Here is a 19579-nt window from a genome sequence, read left to right on the forward strand (position 1 = left end):
GCTCCTGTTTCTCCCCTCTCTAACATCTCTGGCTTTCCATACCTTTTAGTACTGACTACATTTTGCAATCTGTTGATTTTTTTAATGTACGACCCATGAAACAGCCCCACACCACCCCACAAGTTGAGAACTCTTTGTGTCCTCATTTCACGCTGTGTCAGAAAGCAGGGCTAATTAAACAATGCTAAAGGAAATGTTGGTAAGTCTCAAAAGAACATTCTCAAAAGAGAGATTTTTCTTATGCTTGTACTGCTCAAATTGTGCCTACATTTTGTGATGACCCAAAAACTGTGCTGTTCGATAAACATTGAAAGTACAAAGAATTCTTTCTCTCCTTCTCTCCTGTGTGCCTTTACGCACATTACTGTAAGAGGCTTATAAAAGTGAAGCATCAGGGATGAGGGCCTTTATTTAGCTAAGGCATAATAATTTATTACAAGTGCAATGCACATAATGTGTTGACTTGCAAATGGAATAATCAAAGATCTTCAAATGCACGCTTTCAATAAAGCAGTACTTTAAGAACACTTTTGTAAACTAATGTGTTCAGACAATGTATGCCTTCTCTATTATCTATTCATGAATCTGCTTCTCCTTCATACCCTTGAAATGAACGTTGAATTGACTTGCCAACTGATTCTAGAACAGTGCTAAGCATGCCTCAGCACAGTAACTTCAACTCTAGTGTCCAGGGTGACTTATGTAATACTGGGGGCACCTGGATTTCTTGGAAATAAGGAACTACGTGAGATGAAATCTTTATCCTGTATTTGTAGTACAGTATTTCAGCCTCCAAATATAAGCAGTATTTTTTCTAGGTCACTCATCCACATGAGGAAATGGAAGTGAGGTTTATTAACTGAAAGTTGCTTTCAGCTGAACAATCTTTTCAATCCTGAAAAGATACCATGAAAATATTCTTTATTTGTTAATGCTGAAAGTGCATCCCTTTCATTATCTAAATGGATACCAAAGTATCTGAATCCTACTAAAAATATGTCCTTACACATATTCTGCCATAAGCCGCATGGTCCCTTTTCATATTGTAAATTATGTAAATAAAGAGTAACTTCAGTTAATGAATTTGCATTATTTAAGCTAAATGCATATAAAAATCATAATATATGTAGCTAGGTTTCAGGGGAGAAATTCTCAGGAGCTAAAAAGTGTTCTTGATCTTTTACTGTTAAATGGTGGATAAACTCTGCTAGTTCTGTGACAAGGAGTTTGTCATGTCAGGTCTGGACCACAGATGAGCCTGCAGATTTTCTTCTTGATAAACTGCAGCAGCCAGTGAGAGTCTGGCTAATTCATCCTCCTTACCTCCTCTCAGCCTGCCCATTTGATGGCTCCAGTCTAAGCAGAGACATCACTGCTACTGCTGTTTAGAATCACAGAATCATTTAGGTTGGAAAAGACCTTTAAGATTATCAAGTCCAACCATTTATTGAAAGGAAGGAAGAATCAAGCCCCCATATACAATTTACTACAGCAGTTAGCATTGCTTTCTCAGAGATTAGAAAAATACTTACTCACTCTGATATTGCAACTTAATGTTAAATTCTGCTTATTCCTCACACTACATCTCGTAACTTCCATTATTATGGTCAGTCAAAAAGTTTTGACATATATTTGTTCTCTTTTTTCCCTGAAACATTACAGGTTTTTAAAAAATCATTTTTGCCCCAAAATTCACAACATTTTGAATTGAATACACACCTGAGGTACATCTCAAGGAGTTTTTGCTTGGCTGTAGCCCATGACCATGTTCCCCATAAAGACTTAATCCACTTTAGTGTAATATGTGCATAAAACTGAGGGGGGGAAGAAAATGGAAGCAATTCCTGAGAAGATCAGCCCATAAAAGAAGTCTTAAAACTCCCTCTAGCCATCACAGGACTATATCCTGTCAACATACTTCAGGGATGTTATTCTTCAGCCAAAAAGTCAAGGTTTTATTGAGGTAAAAGACAGTGTTTTACAGTGAGGCTGTCCTTTTTCCTTAGTTGAGAGTTGGCTCAGTATAAATGATACCAGTGCCTGGTCTTTCTGACCTTCTGACATGGTCTAGATTATTTCTTGGTCACAACAAAATACTTCTGCATTTCTGCATTATTCCTGTGTAGGTGCTAAAAGATTGCTCAGGGGTTTTTTAAGTACTTCAGCAAGCAACCAGGGGAGACGAGAGTAGGTGAACAAGCATCAACGTAAACTTAATCTCTGTGACGCTTTGAGCCATAGCGATTCCTATATATACTTATCATTAGGTTTTTAGGTAGGTCGGAATTAGTGAACAACTGTTCACTTTGATCTTTTTATTCTTTTACTTCAAATCCACCATCAATGAATTTACATTTATTTATTATGAAAAGCACTTTCGATCTCAGTGGTTTTCAGCATTAGGTGACATTGAAGAAGAATGGCCTTCAGTTTAAATAAGTCTCAAGTGACTTTCCTGTTTGGAGCTGAACTAAATGCTATGAGTGTGAGCAAGTTAAATATATGGAGGATACAGTATTTGGCTAATATTGTACAGGAATAGGCCTCTTCTCAGCTAAGCAATGTTTCAGCCAATAAATTGTAGTCCTTATTCATGGCAAGTCTTCGTTTAAAATATGTAATATATGCTGTGGATGCTTTAATGTCCAAAAAGAAGTGAAAGGACACCCATTTTCAGAATTAGTCATAAAAGCCTCATGTGATATTATAATGCCTAGCGGTTGACGCCTTTCAAGATTAATGTCCAATGCTATATTGTAGAAACGCAAGATAAAAATCAGTCTTTACATGAGAGAGTTAGTCTATGCACGTTTATCTCAGAAGCTCTGAGCTGACCCGCTTAGTCACTGGAGTTCTGTTTCAATGGCATATAGGTGTTTAAAAAGTGTTTACACCACAAAACTGCCCCCTCCAGACAGCACTCCTGTTACATTCACAGCATGGTGATAGATAAACAACTCCCCCACTAAATACATTAAGTAATAATGGCATAAGAGTAATGCAGGACAATAATTATGACAATGAGAAAAATAAATGATGAAAGTAACAATCTATTTGTTTAATGCTTTTCAGCTTGTCATTCTTTTGCAATTAAATTAGAACGAAATACAAAGCAACTAATGCTTCACCTAGAAAAATATGTTTCTGGAAAGCACAGAATGAGAACGGGAAGGGTTTTTTCCCCAAATCAATTGTGTATTTTGCAGGCAGACATTTTATTGTGACAGAATGTGAAAGGATTCCTACATACATCATACTTTTATCTTGCCTTTTACATTCAAGACTTCAGTCAGTCTGCTACTGTCATGAGAAATTGTCTAGCCACTAACACATCCTGTCAGTGTGATTCAATAGTAATTCTAGATTTCACCTGAACTTGAACATATGGTGGGTCTGAGCTGGAGTCACGGCAGCATTAAATTAACCTGGTTAAAATATGATGGGGAAATGCTTACTCAAAAGAACTTATTTCATTGTGTATTTTACCCCTAGTATTATCCTTTCACTTCTGCACTACTATGAGACAGTGAAATTTGCAATTTAGAGGTTCTTAGGAAGATAATTTTAGCTAAAATAGGTTTATTGTAAAAACATATTATAGGTTCCAAAATTTTCTTCAAAATTTGAAGTGGGTTTTTTTGAGATGTAGATGCTACTTTATATGTAATGTGATAACGAAATTAAACACAAAAAAAAATGCAAAATACATGTCATCAATGAGAGGATTGAAAACTATTTTTAAATTAAATTTTTTAAAAATGTGAACTGGTCTGCTATTTCATACAAGTAGTTAGTTGCAATGGGTAGAACTCCTCAGCCATATTAAGATTTGAGATATTAAGAAATCTATTCATTAAATTCAATTTTTCAAGTGAATCAAGCTAAAGCTTGAAATTTAGTTTCCAAGATTTCAAGCTGGCCAACACTTTTATGCCATCTCAAAACCACACCATCACCTTTTTCCTTCTCATTTGGCTTACTTAGCAATAGTTTGTAGGTCCTCACTTAGTCTGAAATAAGTAAACTACAGAGTGGGAAACATACTCTAACAGCCTGGCTTTTAGCTTTCACTCACAGAAGCAAAAAGCATATCTCCAGCTGCTTCCACCTATTGATCCACTTCTATTGTGCTGAAATACTTCTTGAAGTTGGTGTAGCTGAGGATTAAACAAAATGGTACAACCTCTTCAGAAATCACTGTCAAGATCCTTGAAGAGGAGGTGGAATCAGCACTTTAAAACTTTTTTACTTGTTATTTGAGTCATGCATTCCTGACTAACCCCTGAAATGCTGTCACAGAGAAATTCAGGTTGGCAGGAATGGGGAAGATCTTTAAAGGTGAGTGTAATCAACCACTGAAAATTTTATTAGGGTGTTTTACAGACCCTCCATCACTGACTACTTCAAAGTCAGGATGAGATAGTGTTTCATTTGTTGCAAAAGAGTGACAGAAGAAAAAATCCACCCTCAATAATGGTTTTTTAAAAAGTTATTCCCAGTGTTGATGCATTTCTCCCAGACATCCTGGCCTCAGCCTGTCCAGGAGATGATCCCAGTAGGGTGAACGATGTCAGCCAGTCCTGTCAGTCCTCTCCTGTTATAGTAGAGGCTGTGCCTCAGTGCACCTCCCAAACTGACAAAACACTTTTATCTTGCACCCAATACTGCTACCTCAACTAAACAAGTAAAGTGAAATTATTGTTCTGCTTTATGGGTATAAGTGAAAATTAATTTTATTGAAGCCAAAGATCTCAAAGTTTTAAGGAGATGTAATGGCTGACACAGCTAAGAAAAGCTACAACTTTTTGAGCGTACAAGTCCTTTTTTCCTATTACGTGTTGATCAGATAAAAATACCATATCTCTGTCCAGATCATGTCCTGTTATTGTGACTACAAGCGCTTTTATAATTCTATTTTTGAGAAGAAGTCAATAGACTGTCTCTGAATATACCGGTGAGTATTGTAACTGGGAGCTGAATCTTCTCTTTTGTCATACAGTTGGGAAACAGTAATTTCTTTCTCCACAGCTTCTGAGGGAGGCAGAAGTGGAAAAAAGGGAAAAAGATGCTTTTCCTTTGACTTCCTCCTAATATACAGGTCTGCTTCTCTTCCCTATTAGTGATAGCCTCTTTCTATTACAAAGACCTATCTTCCAGTGATTACACATAGTATATTTCACATCTGCTACTGCTAGAACAGTTTAAAATGGCATATGACAGAGTGCATGACAAGAGAAATCTGACAGAATCCCTCCATCACTAAAGAGTAGGCCAGGGTACTTAACACGGTTGTGGTCAAAATTTTCACAATCACCAGCTGTAAATGCAATAATCTGAGAAATGTTTTGCAAACATTAATCCTGGTAGAAATGGTTGAATGAACCCTGCCTGGGTTTTCCTTTGCAGAACAGTTGAAAAGTGACAATAAGAGATAGTCTGCTTTCAAGAAGAAATAATGCATGATTAGTTATGATCATGAGAAAAAAAAGGAGGGAATTGCACATATTATAAAAAATCAGAATGTTGTAATATCTCAAACACAAATGACCCTTCCAAAGAAGGTAAAAAAAAAAAAAAGCTAAAGCCTATTCTTTATGGGAGTCTTAATCGCTGCACATAGTAAAAAAAAATTACTTATTTCTAACAACTCAAATTGAGTTTGATTTGCTTTTTGATTTGCTGTTCATTCTTGTATTGAAAACCTGTTTCTTAAATGGTTTCATTTATCATTGTTGCTTCTGCAGAAAAGTCTATTATACCCCAAAAAATCCTATTTCATAGCGATAGCTATAGCCTTTACAGTTAATCCTTACTATTGTCCATCCACAGTATGTAGTATTGCTTACCTCATACACAGGCAAGAAAAGCCTTAGAAAGAAATGCAACTTTATGGTATTTCTTCCAAATCACAACAAATGGGAAAAGAATGACTTCATGGTAATGAATTTCTCTCTCTAAATGTGCTCAACAGGAAGATTTTATCCTTTGTGAACCAAAACAAATTATATAATATCTGTCTTTTATTTTGAGTCAGAGATCACCTAGGCAAACTGGATCCTCGCAAATCAATGGGCCTCGATGGGATGCACCCACGAGTGCTGAGGGAGCTGGTGGATGTTCTTGCTGAGCCACTCTCCATCATCTTTGAAAGGCCATGGAGGACAGAAGAGCTGCCCGAGGACTGGAAGACAGCAAATGTCACTCCAATCTTCAAAAAGGGCAAGGAGGACCTGGGGAGCTATAGGCCAGTCAGCCTCACCACCTGGAAAGGTGACGGAGCAGTTCATCCTGGAGGACATCTCCAGGCATGTAGAGGACAAGAAGGTTATCAGAAGTAGTCAACATGGATTCACCAAGGGAAGATCATGCTTGACCAAGCTGGTAGCCTTCTATGATGGCGTGACTGGCTGGGCAGATGAAGGGAGAGCAGTGGATGTTGTCTATCTTGACTTCAGTAAGGCATTCGACACTGCCTCCCATAGTCTTCTCACAGGCAAGCTAAGGAAGTGTGGGTTGGATAAGAGGGCAATGAGGTGGATTCAGAACTGGCTCAACAGAGCTCAGGGTCATGATCAATGGAGCAGAGTCTGGTTGGAGGCCTGTAACTAGAGTTGTTCCCCAAGGGCCTGTGCTGGCTCCAGTCCTGTTCAACATATTCATCAATGACCTGAATGAAGGGACAGAGTGTAACCTCAGCAAGTTTGCTGCTGATACCAAGCTGGGAGGAGTGGCCGATACACCAGAAGGCTGTGCTGCCATCCAGCGAGACCTGGACAGGCTGGAGAGCTGGGCTGAGGGGAACCTCATGAAATTCAACAAAAGCAAGTGCAAGGTCCTGCACCTGGGGACGAACAACCCCAAGCACCAGTACAGGATGGGGGATGAACTATTGGAAAGCTGCTCTATAGAGAAGGACCTGGGAGTGCGGGTGGACAGCAAGCTGACCCTGAGCCAGCACTGTGCCCTTGTGGCCAAGAAGGCCAACGGTGTCCTGGGGTGCATTAGAAGGAGTGTGGCCAGCAGGTCGAGGGAGGTTATCCTCCCCCTCTACTCTGCCCGACTGAGACCACATCTGGAGTACTGTGTCCAGTTTTGGGCCCCCCAGTTTAAGAAGGACACAGAACTGCTTGAGCAAGTCCAGCAGAGAGCTACGAAGATGATCAGGAGGCTGGAGCATCGCCCTTATGAGGAAAGGCTGAGAGACCTGGGTTTCTTCAGCCTGGAGAAGAGAAGAGTGAGGGGGGATCTTATCAATACCTATAAATATCTGAAGGGTGGGTGTCAGGGTGATGGGACCGGACTCTTTTCAATAGTGCCCAATGACAGGACAAGGGTCAATGGGCACAGGTTGGAACACAGGAAGTTCCACCTCAACATGAGGAAAAACTTATTTCCTGTGAGGGTGAGAGAGCAGGGGAACAGGCTGCCCAGGGAGGTTGTGGAGTCTCCTTCCCTGGAGACATTCAAAACCCACCTGGACGCGTTCCTGTGCCCCCTGCTCTGGGTGTGCCTGCTCAAGCAGGGGGGTTGGACAAGATGATCTCCAGAGGTCCCTTCCAACCCCTACCATTCTGTGATTCTGACTCCTAAAAATGGGTTGTAAGGGTCTCCAAACTTTTCTCAGCATTGTTGGCAAGACAGTTTTAGCCACCATGGCATCTAGGACACTTTAACCACCACTGCAACCGAGCAGGACAGTTTAACCACCAAAACCTCATCACCACGGCAACCAGGACAGTTTGACCAGACAGGAACACATATGCATCCTGTTGCCTCAGGCACATAGCCCTAGTTCTCTGCCTATGCACTTGGCCCCAGGATCAACTGACCACATGCGTGGGGCTCGGACCCTCTAGACCCTCTATTGACGGTACTGGGCATGTGTCCCCATCGCCGAATGGGAGGTGTGGGTATGCAAAACAGTTCTGAGAACAATGCTATAAAAGATGAAACTAGCAGGGACCTGTGGGAAGGGAAGGGCAGGGAAGGGAAGGGAGAAAGAAGACCATTCTCCCACTGGATTCAAAGATACATTGGACCAACAGGATGCCACAGATCTGTGGTGGTAGCTTTCACAACTCTCTCTCCCTTTCTCACTCTTTTCTCTCTTTCTTTCCTTTTTCTTTGCATACTTGTTGGCCAAATAAAGTGACTTGGCACTTGACTCTGTTTTGGGTCTCACTTCTCTTTCCAAGAATGTAAAAGAAACCTAGTCACATTAAAACATTTGAATTAATCAGAAGTTAAGCCCAGCTGCCCCCAACCACCCAGAGCTACCTGAGGTTGGTTGGAAAGGAAGTGGGTTTAACCTCTGCCAAATCGTTCAACCCACAGTGGATCATGACCGGGGTATTACTAGGTCCAGTAGGCTATGAAAGGTTTTTCTTTTAGGATAGAAATGGAAGCCTATTATTGCACATCACTGCTATATGTGCATTTGAGCAAAATAAAGTCTTCAAGTCCATCTATGCATTCCTAACTTGGTGATGACAGTTGGATCTAACTTAGTACTTACATGCTGGCACAAGTCCTGCCTCTGATACTTATTTTTTCCAGATTTCATCAAAATAAATCTCTACCTACAGCCCTTCTAACAGGAAGGAACTTTTTTTTTCTATTACAATAAATCTGTGATCAAACATTTGTACCTGTCTTACCCAGATAGGTATTAAAATCATATTATTTTCCTGTTTTTCTTATTCTATCCTGCATTTAAGCTATACAGTACAGTTTCCCCTTCATATCCTCTCAGCTTCTCTGTAAATAATTTGAATTTGGGCTTTGCCCCACCCAAAGCTACGTTATATTGACATTTAATTCAAAAAAATTGATGTTTCCTTTTACCGTGATGTAATAAAATGCAGCCCTTTGATAGCAAGCACTTTAATGTTTCATTTACCCATAGATTCTCAGGAGTTTGTCATAGCAACATTAGGTGTAATTTAATAGAGTTGATTCATTGCAGGATAACTATACATTGAAGAACTAGTACAAATAACTATGAGTTGGTGGTGATGCTTCTCCAACACTGAGCTGATCACAGTAAAAAGATGAGGGTGGCATGAGGGCATCTCTTCAGAACAGTTTTTCATCACCGTGATGCCATTACAAAAACATAGAGCCTAAGCAGGTGAACACAAAAAATAGAGTTCCCCTCCTCTTGTTCTTCCAGCATTCCCCCCTCTAAAAAAAAAAAAAAAAAAACAAAGGAAAAAGTGGGGGTTTTCGTGGGTCTTAAGAATTTATCAGCTCATTCAGCACCCCACTTTCTAACTATAAGGACAGAAGCAGCTTAAGCTTAGTAAGCAATATGGGAGCTTGTCACTGCACTTTTCCTGAATCCTGTGTTTCTCATGTATAATAATGGCTATAGCATTTCTTTCTTCTACAGCTTCAAGCATCTTCAAAGAGAGCCACAAACCCCTTTCTTGCAGCTAGGAGTCTGAGTCTTTTTCCCCCCTTCCTTTACAACATGATGTTACAGAAAGAGATGTTAGAATGTAAGGAAAAAGACCCTAACATTCCTTCCTCACCTCAGACTTTGAAGTGACTAAAGGCACAATGTGACACACACAGTCTTCTGTGGGAGTTTTAAGTTTTACTAATACTTTCCCTTAAAAAAAAAAAAACCAAACCACAAGAACCCACATCTGAAGACACCACTCACTAACCACAAGTGTCATTGAACACCAGTTTGTTACTAGAGGCCAAAAAAAGAAGCCAGACCAAACAGTAATTAAATTTTTATTAATAAAAATTTTTTAGTATAAAAATAGTTCATTCTGTACACTCTAGAGAAAGGTCAAAGATGAAACTATAATAGCAGTAAAGATGTTACAAGTCAGTTTCAGGAATCTTTACATTATGTTTTCAGAATCGTGTTCTTTTCTGTTGTCACGTCATTCATTTATGGTCTCCCCCAAATCTATAGGCTTCCTGAAGCAGTGACCTGATACACTTTGGAATCCTATGCATAACCATGGCAACCATTAACCTAAAATGGAAGGTGTTGGCTATATTAATGTTTGCTATCATTAGTTAATCCAGTGATGGACAAAGGTCAAGTAGGTTTAGCGACAGTACATCCAAAAGTTGCATAGATAATTTACAGAAATACCATACAGCCAAATACTTGTTACTTTCTATGACCTCTGATGCATTTCAGTCATACCCAGTAGAAAAAACATCTGATGTATTGCTTTGCAATGCTGAAGACCAAATGAAGGTATGTTACAGTATCTTTCAAGAGCACAAACCATGACAAGTGTAGACTTGGTTAATAACATGAATGCTGTTAGAGTTGAACACTTGCCAGACTTAGCACATATTCAGTACTGTGTCAGCGTAGTTATTGATAGGATTAGTCACTTAAGAACAAGAAGCTCTTTAAGCTAAAGCAAAGCAGGTGAGAGTAATCTAGAAGTAAAACAGAGCTAGGAGCATCAACTCTGATTAAGGCTGCTATCCTGCTTGCAAGGTCTCAGTGTCCATTAGGATTACTGGTTTCTTGGCTGTCTCTTCTATTCTGTCCTCAAACACAAACATGTGTAGATATGAATGAAAGTGGTACCTGAATATTTGAGGTTGGGATCTATGCACCCTGATCAGGAAAAAAAAAAGACCAAACTAATTACTGTTTCTTTGTGTAGTTGGGCTTTCTGAAAGCAGAGCTATTAGCAAGTATTCCTGTGAAGTTACTCCCGGTAACTGGTACACAAATACTTGATAGAAGACATATACCATAGAACAGTCCTACTCTGGACTATATATCTGAATCTTGCCTATAGAGCTGATATCTTAAGGTAAATACTTAACAGTGTCACTTATCACAAAGTCATTCAATACACATACTTCTCCTAAACCTACAATATCTCACTTTTACTGTCATTTTCTTTAACTATCCAAGAAAGTCACCAGGATATTTAATCCAGGTAACTTGCATTAGAGAGATATCTCAAATTATAGCAACTCTGCAATGAACAAGATAGGCCACGGACATGTCCATTAAGCAACATCATTTAAGCTACTGACAAATATTTTGAAAATACACTTTTTAGCTCTCCTAGGAGTTGTTTTCTTCTTGCAGCTGAACCCAGATGTTCGGAAGATCCCAAGCCTCTCGGAAAAACAAGTCTGTACGTAGTATCTCAGTCAGTAAAGCCAGCATGCTGTCTTATTCAACTGTTGGTACTGCAGAAATATATATTAAAAAAGCTTATGAGCAGAAATATAATGATATTTTCCTCAAACATATTTATCTGCCTAAGTATTTTGAATGTATTCATATTAGCTTTAACATAAAGTAAAAATGTGTAAACTACATAAATGGGTGTCTAAGTGCTATAAGTAAAGGATTAAATATCACCGCAAGTGTAGAACAGTAATAGTCACTAGCACCTACTTAATGTGAAGTAACATATCAGTTCATTTATTAAAATGAAAACACAGGAAGCTTCTATAGCCATACACTTGCAGTACCTTTTAAGTCATCAAAATACCATTGTGCCCCCCAGACTGTTTTAGCTGATTACAGCTTGTTTACTAACACTTCTACCAAAAGGAAAAGAGAATCAGTAAGTTCTCATTCACTAAAAATAGGACTCACCTGCTTGCTGATAGTGTTTTTCTGCCAACAGTTGGTGGAGATGGTTCACTATGGAAAAAGCTTTTTATCCACCAACATTTATCAATTAATTCAGGTAACCCTGCAAAAGGGGAAAAAGCCCACACCATTAGACACTGGCTGAATAACAGAGAGGCAAAACCAGAATACTGTTTGAAAGGTAGGAACAATACCATGAAATCCTTTGTCCTGGTCTGTAGCATTCACAGCATCCAAACAGGAGGAGGAGCTGGAAGAAACACTGGATTCGGAGTTCTGTCTTGCTGTTCATGGAAAACAGACACATACATAATGAAAAAAAAAGTTTTGGGGGAGTATGCTGTTTCTGTGCCAATAATTTTTCAGACTTGTTGCTATCTTGGAGGAAGCAACCTAAAAGTTTACTTAGCTACAAAGTATAACTTTTATATTTTATATAAACAACTGTAGTAGAATGTTGTATAAAAAACTTTTACATAAGTTGATCTCATTCCACTGTATGCTTCACAAAAAGCATACTGAGATTTGTTTGCATAACTTTCACTGAAATCAGTGACAAATCTTATGATCATATGCACACTATCACAAAAGATGAGTGTTCTTGACTGTTAAAGTCCTAAACAACCCAATTGCTATGCTTTCCATTGTGATACAACTAAATACTATACACTTGCTACAGCGTCTACCCTGTATGGAGGGATCCTAATACACTCTCAAACCAGTGAGTGTCTGGTGCATTTCACATATTTAGAAACAAAAAACGTGAGTTGATTTTGTGTTCTGTCTAAACCTGCATAGTAACTATGAAGTACAGCTAGAAGCCAGGACCTGCTGGGCTAACACTTTTTCTATATTATGTAAATATAAAAAATAACATTACATATCCCTAATGAACAGTTCTAAACAGGAAAAAAGTAGATAAATAACCAGAAGCAGATGCTCGTTAAAACTGAAGTTTCTTGATGTAATGGAAAACTCTCCAAACAATGAAAAACTGCCAGGCAAAGGCCACCCGCTGTGTCCCTGGCTCATCCAGACACCACCTGAAACAGTTTTAACTCCCCCTGAGTGGCAACAGTGCGGAGACCCCCTCGGGAGACTCAGCCTCCCTACCCCAGAGGACCCCCCGGCCGGAGCAGGGGCAGCCCCCAGAGCACTCACTTCTGTAGTACTGGTTCTTGGCCAGGAGGCAGCCGGCGGAGGGTACCGAGGCCATGGCAGCGGCAAGGCGGACAAACAGCCTCTCTCCGGGAGGAGCCTGCAAGGGGAAGGACGAGCTTTGCCGAGGGGAGCCGCGCCCGGCGGCGGGGGGCGGCCGCAGCCCCCGGCACCGACCCGGCGGTGCCCCCCGCCCCCCTCCGCTCCGGGGCTCACCTGCGTCGCCCAGGAACGGCAGCCGTCGGGAGGGAAGGAGGCAGAAAGGTCGCGGTGCTCCCCTCCGCAGCGAATGCCGCCGACCCCCCCGGGCCGCCCCTATATGCGCCGCGGCGGCGGGCGGCCCGCCCCGGGGGCGGTGGGGCGGGGCGGGGCGGGGCGGGACAGCCCGCGGCGGCCCCCGACGGCCCCCTCCCAGTCCGGTCCCCTCCGTCCCTCTGACCCGGTGTCACCTCTGAGCACGTTTCTGGAGCGTGGGGCCTAAGGGCTGCTGCGCTGGTTATTCTCTCCCCGGTGGGGAAGAGGAAGAGGGGGATGAAGCAGACACGCACCCGTTTCGGTAGATATTTTAATTTTATGTGTACATACACAGAGCACTATGTACATACGCTAGAGAAAGTGAAGTCAAAGGAACGCTTTCCACTCTCACGGTAACAAGTGAAACTCGTGATTAATCTAAAGTCTTTGTAAAGTTAATACTAAGTCCCAGATTACCAAATAAGTTTTTTTCTTCCCGTATGTAAGTGCACAACTCTCTCTAAATTGTTGTTATCCTATCTCATGGCGAAGCTTGTCTTGCAGTGTGTTACCTCACCTTTCAGAGTTGCCAACGGTAAAACTAAAAACCAGGTTTGGCTGTTTGAATTGCTCCTGCTCCGCGAGGAAGTGTTTTATCAATGTTTTCCATAGCAGGAGGTGTGGGTAAGAACACAGCCATATGTGGTGTGTGATACCATGTTACGGCGACGTATGTGACTCCTTGAGTAGTGTGGCCTATCTCAAATGATAAGGACAGAGTTCGTAATAGCTCCTAGAATATTTGTAAGGAAGTAAAGCATACTGCAGGAAAAATGCCTGTAAAATAACACTTATACAGCAGTTGTATCAGAGAAGCATAGTGTATTTTCCTGGGCCTTTTTATTTACCTGCTGTCAGCGTCTTGACAACATGGCCATCTTCCCTGAGTAAAACCTTTGTCATATCTGCAAGACTGACACAGAAAATACTTTGCAGCTGGGTTGGTACCAAATATTAGCATCAGTTACTCTGTATGTTCATCTTGTTATGTAAAAACATGCTGTAAGAGTAGAAAAATTTACATATTTTTTTATACCCCATTCACAGCATACATCCGCACCCACTGTTACAGCTCCTTGTTTATGGATACCTAAATGTAGCTGAACTATTAGCTCATTGTATCAGTCACCTCTTTTCTGTCTTAATAATGACTTTCCATTTTGAGGCTTGTTCTGTTTTTTGGGCAATAAACTTCTGCACAGCCCCTTTGCTTTTGCCACTATAAATGCCCTCTGGGCACTCTGCTGAACTGTCAAATCCATTGCTGAAAGCAGGCAAGCTTCTCCCCAGAGAGCCATAATAAGTGCTCCTCTTGGGCCGCAAGGGTGGGCATTTGTAGTGATAGCACTGTGCTCTGGATGGAGCTAGTAACATTATCATTTATTGTATCTGCCATTCTTTTTCAGATTTAAGATCCCATTTTACTCAATTCATAACTTTGTCAAGGCCATTACTTTGTCACAAAAACTGTTTAGGCTTTAACATGCCCGTGGTCTAAGTATTGTATTTGGCAAGAAAACAGACAAAAGTGGTTCTATTGCAATCTGCGTGAATATCTATCCGTATTCAACAAGAGCAAGTACAAGGTCCTGCACCTGGGGACGAACAACCCTAAGCACCAGTACAGGATGGGGGATGAACTATTGGAAAGCTGCTCTATAGAGAAGGACCTGGGAGTGCGGGTGGACAGCAAGTTAGCCCTAAGCCAGCACTGTGCCCTTGTGGCCAAGAAGGCCAACGGTGTCCTGGGGTGCATTAGAAGGAGTGTGGCCAGCAGGTCGAGGGAGGTTATCCTCCCCCTCTACTCTGCCCGACTGAGACCACATCTGGAGGACTGTGTCCAGTTTTGGGCCCCCCACTTTAAGAAGGACACAGAACTGCTTGAGCAAGTCCAGCAGAGAGCTACAAAGATGATCAGGGGGCTGGAGCATCGCCCTTATGAAGAAAGGCTGAGAGACCTGGGTTTCTTCAGCCTGGGGAAGAGAAGAGTTAGCGGGGATCTTATCAACACCTATAAATATCTAAAGAGTGGGTGTCAGGGTGATGGGACCGGACTCTTTTCAATAGTGCCCAATGACAGGACAAGGGTCAATGGGCACAAGTTGGAACACAGGAAGTTCCACCTCAATATGAGGAAAAACTTATTTCCTGCGAGGGTGACAGAGCAGTGGAACAGGCTGCCCAGGGAGGTTGTGGAGTCTCCTTCCCTGGAGACATTCAAAACCCACCTGGACGCGTTCCTGTGCCCCCTGCTCTGGGTGTGCCTGCTCAAGCAGGGGGGTTGGACAAGATGATCTCCAGAGGTCCCTTCCAACCCCTACCATTGTGTGATTCTGTGATTGGAGCCATGCCAAAACACTAAGCCTGTGATACTTTAGATTGCTTCACAGCTGCATGCATATTATTTTACTATATCCTTTAGTTACATGGTCATTTACAATTTTTTTCCAGAGCCCTGTTTCATGCATTGCACTGGAATAAAAAGTACTCATTTAATGAGAAATTTTCCACTGTTTCTCCCACTGAATCTGGCATTTTGTCCTATCGTATTTTATTCAAATAATGTTCTGAGTACAGAACTACAGATTTTTCCAGTGGTTTTTCTTCCATGGTTATTTGGAGTGCTTCTAAAGTACTAGCATATTTATTTTCAAGAATTGCTACAAAATTAAGGCATGTTATTATCTTCAGTTAACAAGTGGGAATTCTGAGATCCAAAGGAGCTAGGATAAAAGAACCCACAAAGCTTAGGTGTCTCATGACAGCAGTCTAGGACTTTATTTTTTAATAACTCTTTATTATTATGCCACACTTCATTTAACCACTTACAGCTCCCATTCACTTTAGATCCAGATTTAATTAGTTAACACGTTGATAAATCAGATTCTCATCAGAAACTGAAAAAATTGATTAGTGACCTCCTATGATAAATATAAGCAACTTGCATAGCATCAATTACTAACTCAGGGGCAAGGTTATAATTTAGCTTTCAAGGCAGTGTTCAGTTGCCCTAACCACTGACCTGTTCTTTTCTCCCTGGAAGCTTTTGCTGCATTCACTACTCAACTTCTATCACAAACATGGAAGAAGTCCTACAAAATGCACTCTATAATCTCTTTAACTTCACAAGCTCAGTTCCTATCCATGCTTCAAGCCAAAAGAGGCAGGGGTCCTATGAAATAAATAGTACATAATCCCCAATTTTATAAAAATGCATTTACAGAAGGAACATTTTCAGCCTTTTGACTGGCTAGTATTGTGATTTTAACAACAGTGTCCATTTAATATTTGTGTGTGCATAACTATAAAATGAATGAAACACTGAATAAAATGTCACCCCATGAATCATGGATACCGATCAAAAGTATGACTTAAATTGAACAATTAAGTCAATATGATCCATTAAATAAATAAATCACCCGCCTGATCCTGCTATGATTACCTGGTATAACCTCTCTGTAGACATTAAAAGTAAAACATGCCAGTCACAACAACAAAAACAAAAGAACAGTCTATATTGAGCTTCACCTTGAAGCTGACCTGTTAATTATTCACTAGACACTCTTTATCTAATAAACTTAGCTACTCTTTCTGTTCTTGGAATATCCATGGGCATGATGCAAACCTTTCTGGGGACTTGGTTTGGGTGTTTTCTTCCATGCAAATTTGTGACAATATTTTACATTTCCTTGTTACTTAACCTTGTGGAAGAGTAGTGTGGGATTGGAAATTACACAGTATTGCTTCATGGGTGTGTCCTTTGAATGATTGAATGGGTACTTTGACATGAATTTTTAGAGAGATGTCAGCAATTTCAGTGAAAGAATCTTTCCACATACATATGCAGAAAGGTACATTTTTGGCATTTCAGGGTAGATTAGTCCCTCCTCCCAAGCTTCTGGAAGAGCAGATTTTGCACTTTTTCGTTTCTGTTGTAGTTTAACCCCAGCCAGCAACCAGGCACCACACAGCCACTTCCTCAATCCCCCCACAGTTGGTTGGGGGAGAGAATGGAAAGGCTAAAATGAGAAAACTCATGGATTGAGGTAAAGACAGTTTAATAGGTAAAATAAAAGCTCAAGCAAAGCAAAACAAGGAATTCATTCATTACTTCCCATGGGCAGGCACGTGTTCAGCCATCTCCAGGAAAGCAGCGGTCCGTTGCACATAACCGTTACTTGGGAGGACAAACACCATCACTCCAAATGTGTCTCTCCCTCCACTTACTTCTTCCCCCAGCTTTATAGGCTGAGCATGACGTCATATGGCATGGGACATCCCTTTGGCCAGTTGGGGTCAGCTGTCCCAGCTGTGTCCCCTCCCAGCGTCTTGTGCACCCCCAGCCCACTTGCTGTTGGGGTGGGGTGAGGGGCAGAAAAGGCCTTGGCTCTGTGTAAGCACGGCTCAGCAGTAACTAAAGCTATCCCTGTGTTCTCAACACTGTTTCCAGCACAAATCCAAAACATAGCCCCATACGAGCTACTGGGAAGAAATTTAACTCTCTCCCTGCCAAACCAGCACAATTGCCCAGCCCATCTGCAATTAACATTTCAATCAAATTTTGTACAGGAAGTATAAATGACTCTTATTTCAAAGGAATTTTGTTGTCAAAACCTGTTTGGTTTGTTAGCTACTTCCAAGGACCAGTGCCGTCACTTACCTTTTTCATTCGTTTTGCTCTTCAAATATTCCTCCAAGCCAGACAGCTCAGCAGGAATGTGGGCCTATCTATCAAAACCAAGAGGATTTGAGGAACTGATGAAGAATTAAATGGCAGTGTGTGATGTGGCAGGGGAACAGAAATTTATATTGTATGTAACCTGTGAAGGAGACTCAGGGCCATAGAGCTGCTGGGGAGAGCCTGAACACAGAAGGGACACAGAAAGCCCTTCTTTTGACGTCTGCAGTATGAGGCACTGCTGCAAATCATTAGCTTTGTAGTAAAGAGTACTCTCAGTAGTGAAGTGATTGCTCACTGCCAGTTCTGGAACTTTTTAAATTATTACTATTTTTAATCCTTACTACAAAGGTGGATGGAATACTCCGAAAAAAATAATTTAATTAAAAGAAAGAGATTATTTTTTTTTAATTCCTGACCACTTAAGATATCAAATAAGGTGACATGGGAAGCAAAGGGTAACTACGGAACTCTAGCCTCCATGCAGCATGCCTCTGAATGATGCACGTTGCCTGAAATGTCAGCAAAAGTAGGCAAAAGACTTATTTTGACCTATGAACTGCACTACCAAAATATTGGAAAAGACTGTACGCATTGCTAAACTGTTAGTACAACTTTGTGCACCTATAGTTAAGTACATCAAGTTTTCAAAAGCTAACTGTTACAAGTTTCTCTTCATTCAGTTCCATGTCCTGGGCCGTACTACACTCATAAGAAAAACATTATAATGTATGTTATTTTAGCTGTATTTTAGCATTTAATTGAAATACATTTTTCTGCTCCCTAACAAGGTTCCCTGGCATTAACTTAAGGGTTAGTTAATTTAATGTGATGTCAGTGGTGCCTGGTGTAAGAGGTCCAGAGCCCAATAAGCTTGCAAACAAATAAGGCTCTCCTAGGCATCCGTTTACAATCTTACCATGTTTAGCACTAGTGGGTAGGTGGCTAATTAAGGTCCTCTTATTGTGTTTCTTTAGATATTAATGAATCTGGTGTGGTTACTGTTTCCATCTCCACAGATGCTTCTGGTGGGAAGTCTTCTGCTCAGGCTGCTGCGAAGCTGCCTCTGCACCCCCAGTACCAAGTCTTCTAGCACAGTAAGAGCCAGAGCACAGTCCCATTCAGACAACTAGGGAGGGCTTTCTGCCTGCAAAATGCAACATGTCAGCAACGAAAAAGTAGAGAATAGGCACTGCCAGTCCCTGCTTCTGTGACAACTTGGGAGCAAAAAGGAGAGAAAAGAGCCAGACAAGCAGCTTCTTTGGGAGACCATTAGTCCCAGTCTCAGTCCTACTTGACACTTGTAGGCATGACATACAGACACTGCACTTCAAGTTGCCTCCACAAAAGAAATAAAGGTAGCCAAGCTGGGCACCTCTTAAGGTAAAAATGCCCAGCATCCTAGCAAAATTTACTCCAACCACAAACTCAGCTCACTGGCAATAAAGGCATAGTTGGCAGCATTTTTTGGAGCTGAGGAAAGACAATGAGTGGCTTCTTCAGGTCCCCTTGTCCACGCATCCTCATGTTTATGTCTGAGAACTCTTTCTGACATGTTTTTTTGTGTTATTTGTTATCACATGTTGTGTTTGGCTATGCACTGTGTATCTTATCTGCTTGCTTTTGTTGTCCTATCTTGTTTTGCTCTCCTAAACTCATTTTTGGTCTTTAACCTAGTTTACCCTTTTCCTGTTTGAATAAACATGTTTGAACTGTTAAAGGTATGTTGATCTCTTGTTTTTCAAAGTAATTTTAAGGCTCCTGAGGTTTAATCTACTTGATGACCAACTGCTGCAAGGCAAGACAGCCAGCTCCTGCGGAGTTCAGGGTCCAAAACTACAAGACAG

At 41.0% G+C, this 19579-nt stretch overlaps 1 protein-coding gene across 1 annotated transcript; it reads right to left on the reverse strand.

Annotated features, from left to right (window-relative positions):
- Nucleotides 1–9727: 9727 nt before the first annotated feature.
- PPDPFL (pancreatic progenitor cell differentiation and proliferation factor like) lies at nt 9728–13125 on the reverse strand. Its single transcript, XM_064442740.1, has 5 exons — nt 12977–13125; nt 12764–12860; nt 11797–11886; nt 11606–11705; nt 9728–11190 (listed from the first exon to the last, which is right to left on the reverse strand). The coding sequence occupies exons 2-5, from the start codon at nt 12816–12818 to the stop codon at nt 11178–11180; spliced, it is 258 nt and encodes an 85-aa protein (XP_064298810.1). The 5' UTR covers nt 12819–12860; nt 12977–13125; the 3' UTR covers nt 9728–11177.
- Nucleotides 13126–19579: the final 6454 nt, after the last annotated feature.

The sequence above is a fragment of the Phalacrocorax carbo genome, chromosome 2, assembly GCF_963921805.1.
Source record: "Phalacrocorax carbo chromosome 2, bPhaCar2.1, whole genome shotgun sequence".
NCBI classification, from domain to species: domain Eukaryota; kingdom Metazoa; phylum Chordata; class Aves; order Suliformes; family Phalacrocoracidae; genus Phalacrocorax; species Phalacrocorax carbo.

Excerpts from the sequence above, each read along its gene's own strand:
- PPDPFL (XM_064442740.1), bottom strand. The coding sequence starts at position 12,818 with ATGGCCTCGGTACCCTCCGCCGGCTGCCTCCTGGCCAAGAACCAGTAC. Across the intron at positions 11,887-12,763 it reads CAAGAACCAGTACTACAGAA|CAAGACAGAACTCCGAATCC; the intron begins GTGAGTGCTCTG and ends TTCCATGAACAG. Across the intron at positions 11,706-11,796 it reads CCAGGACAAAGGATTTCATG|GGTTACCTGAATTAATTGAT; the intron begins GTATTGTTCCTA and ends CCCCTTTTGCAG.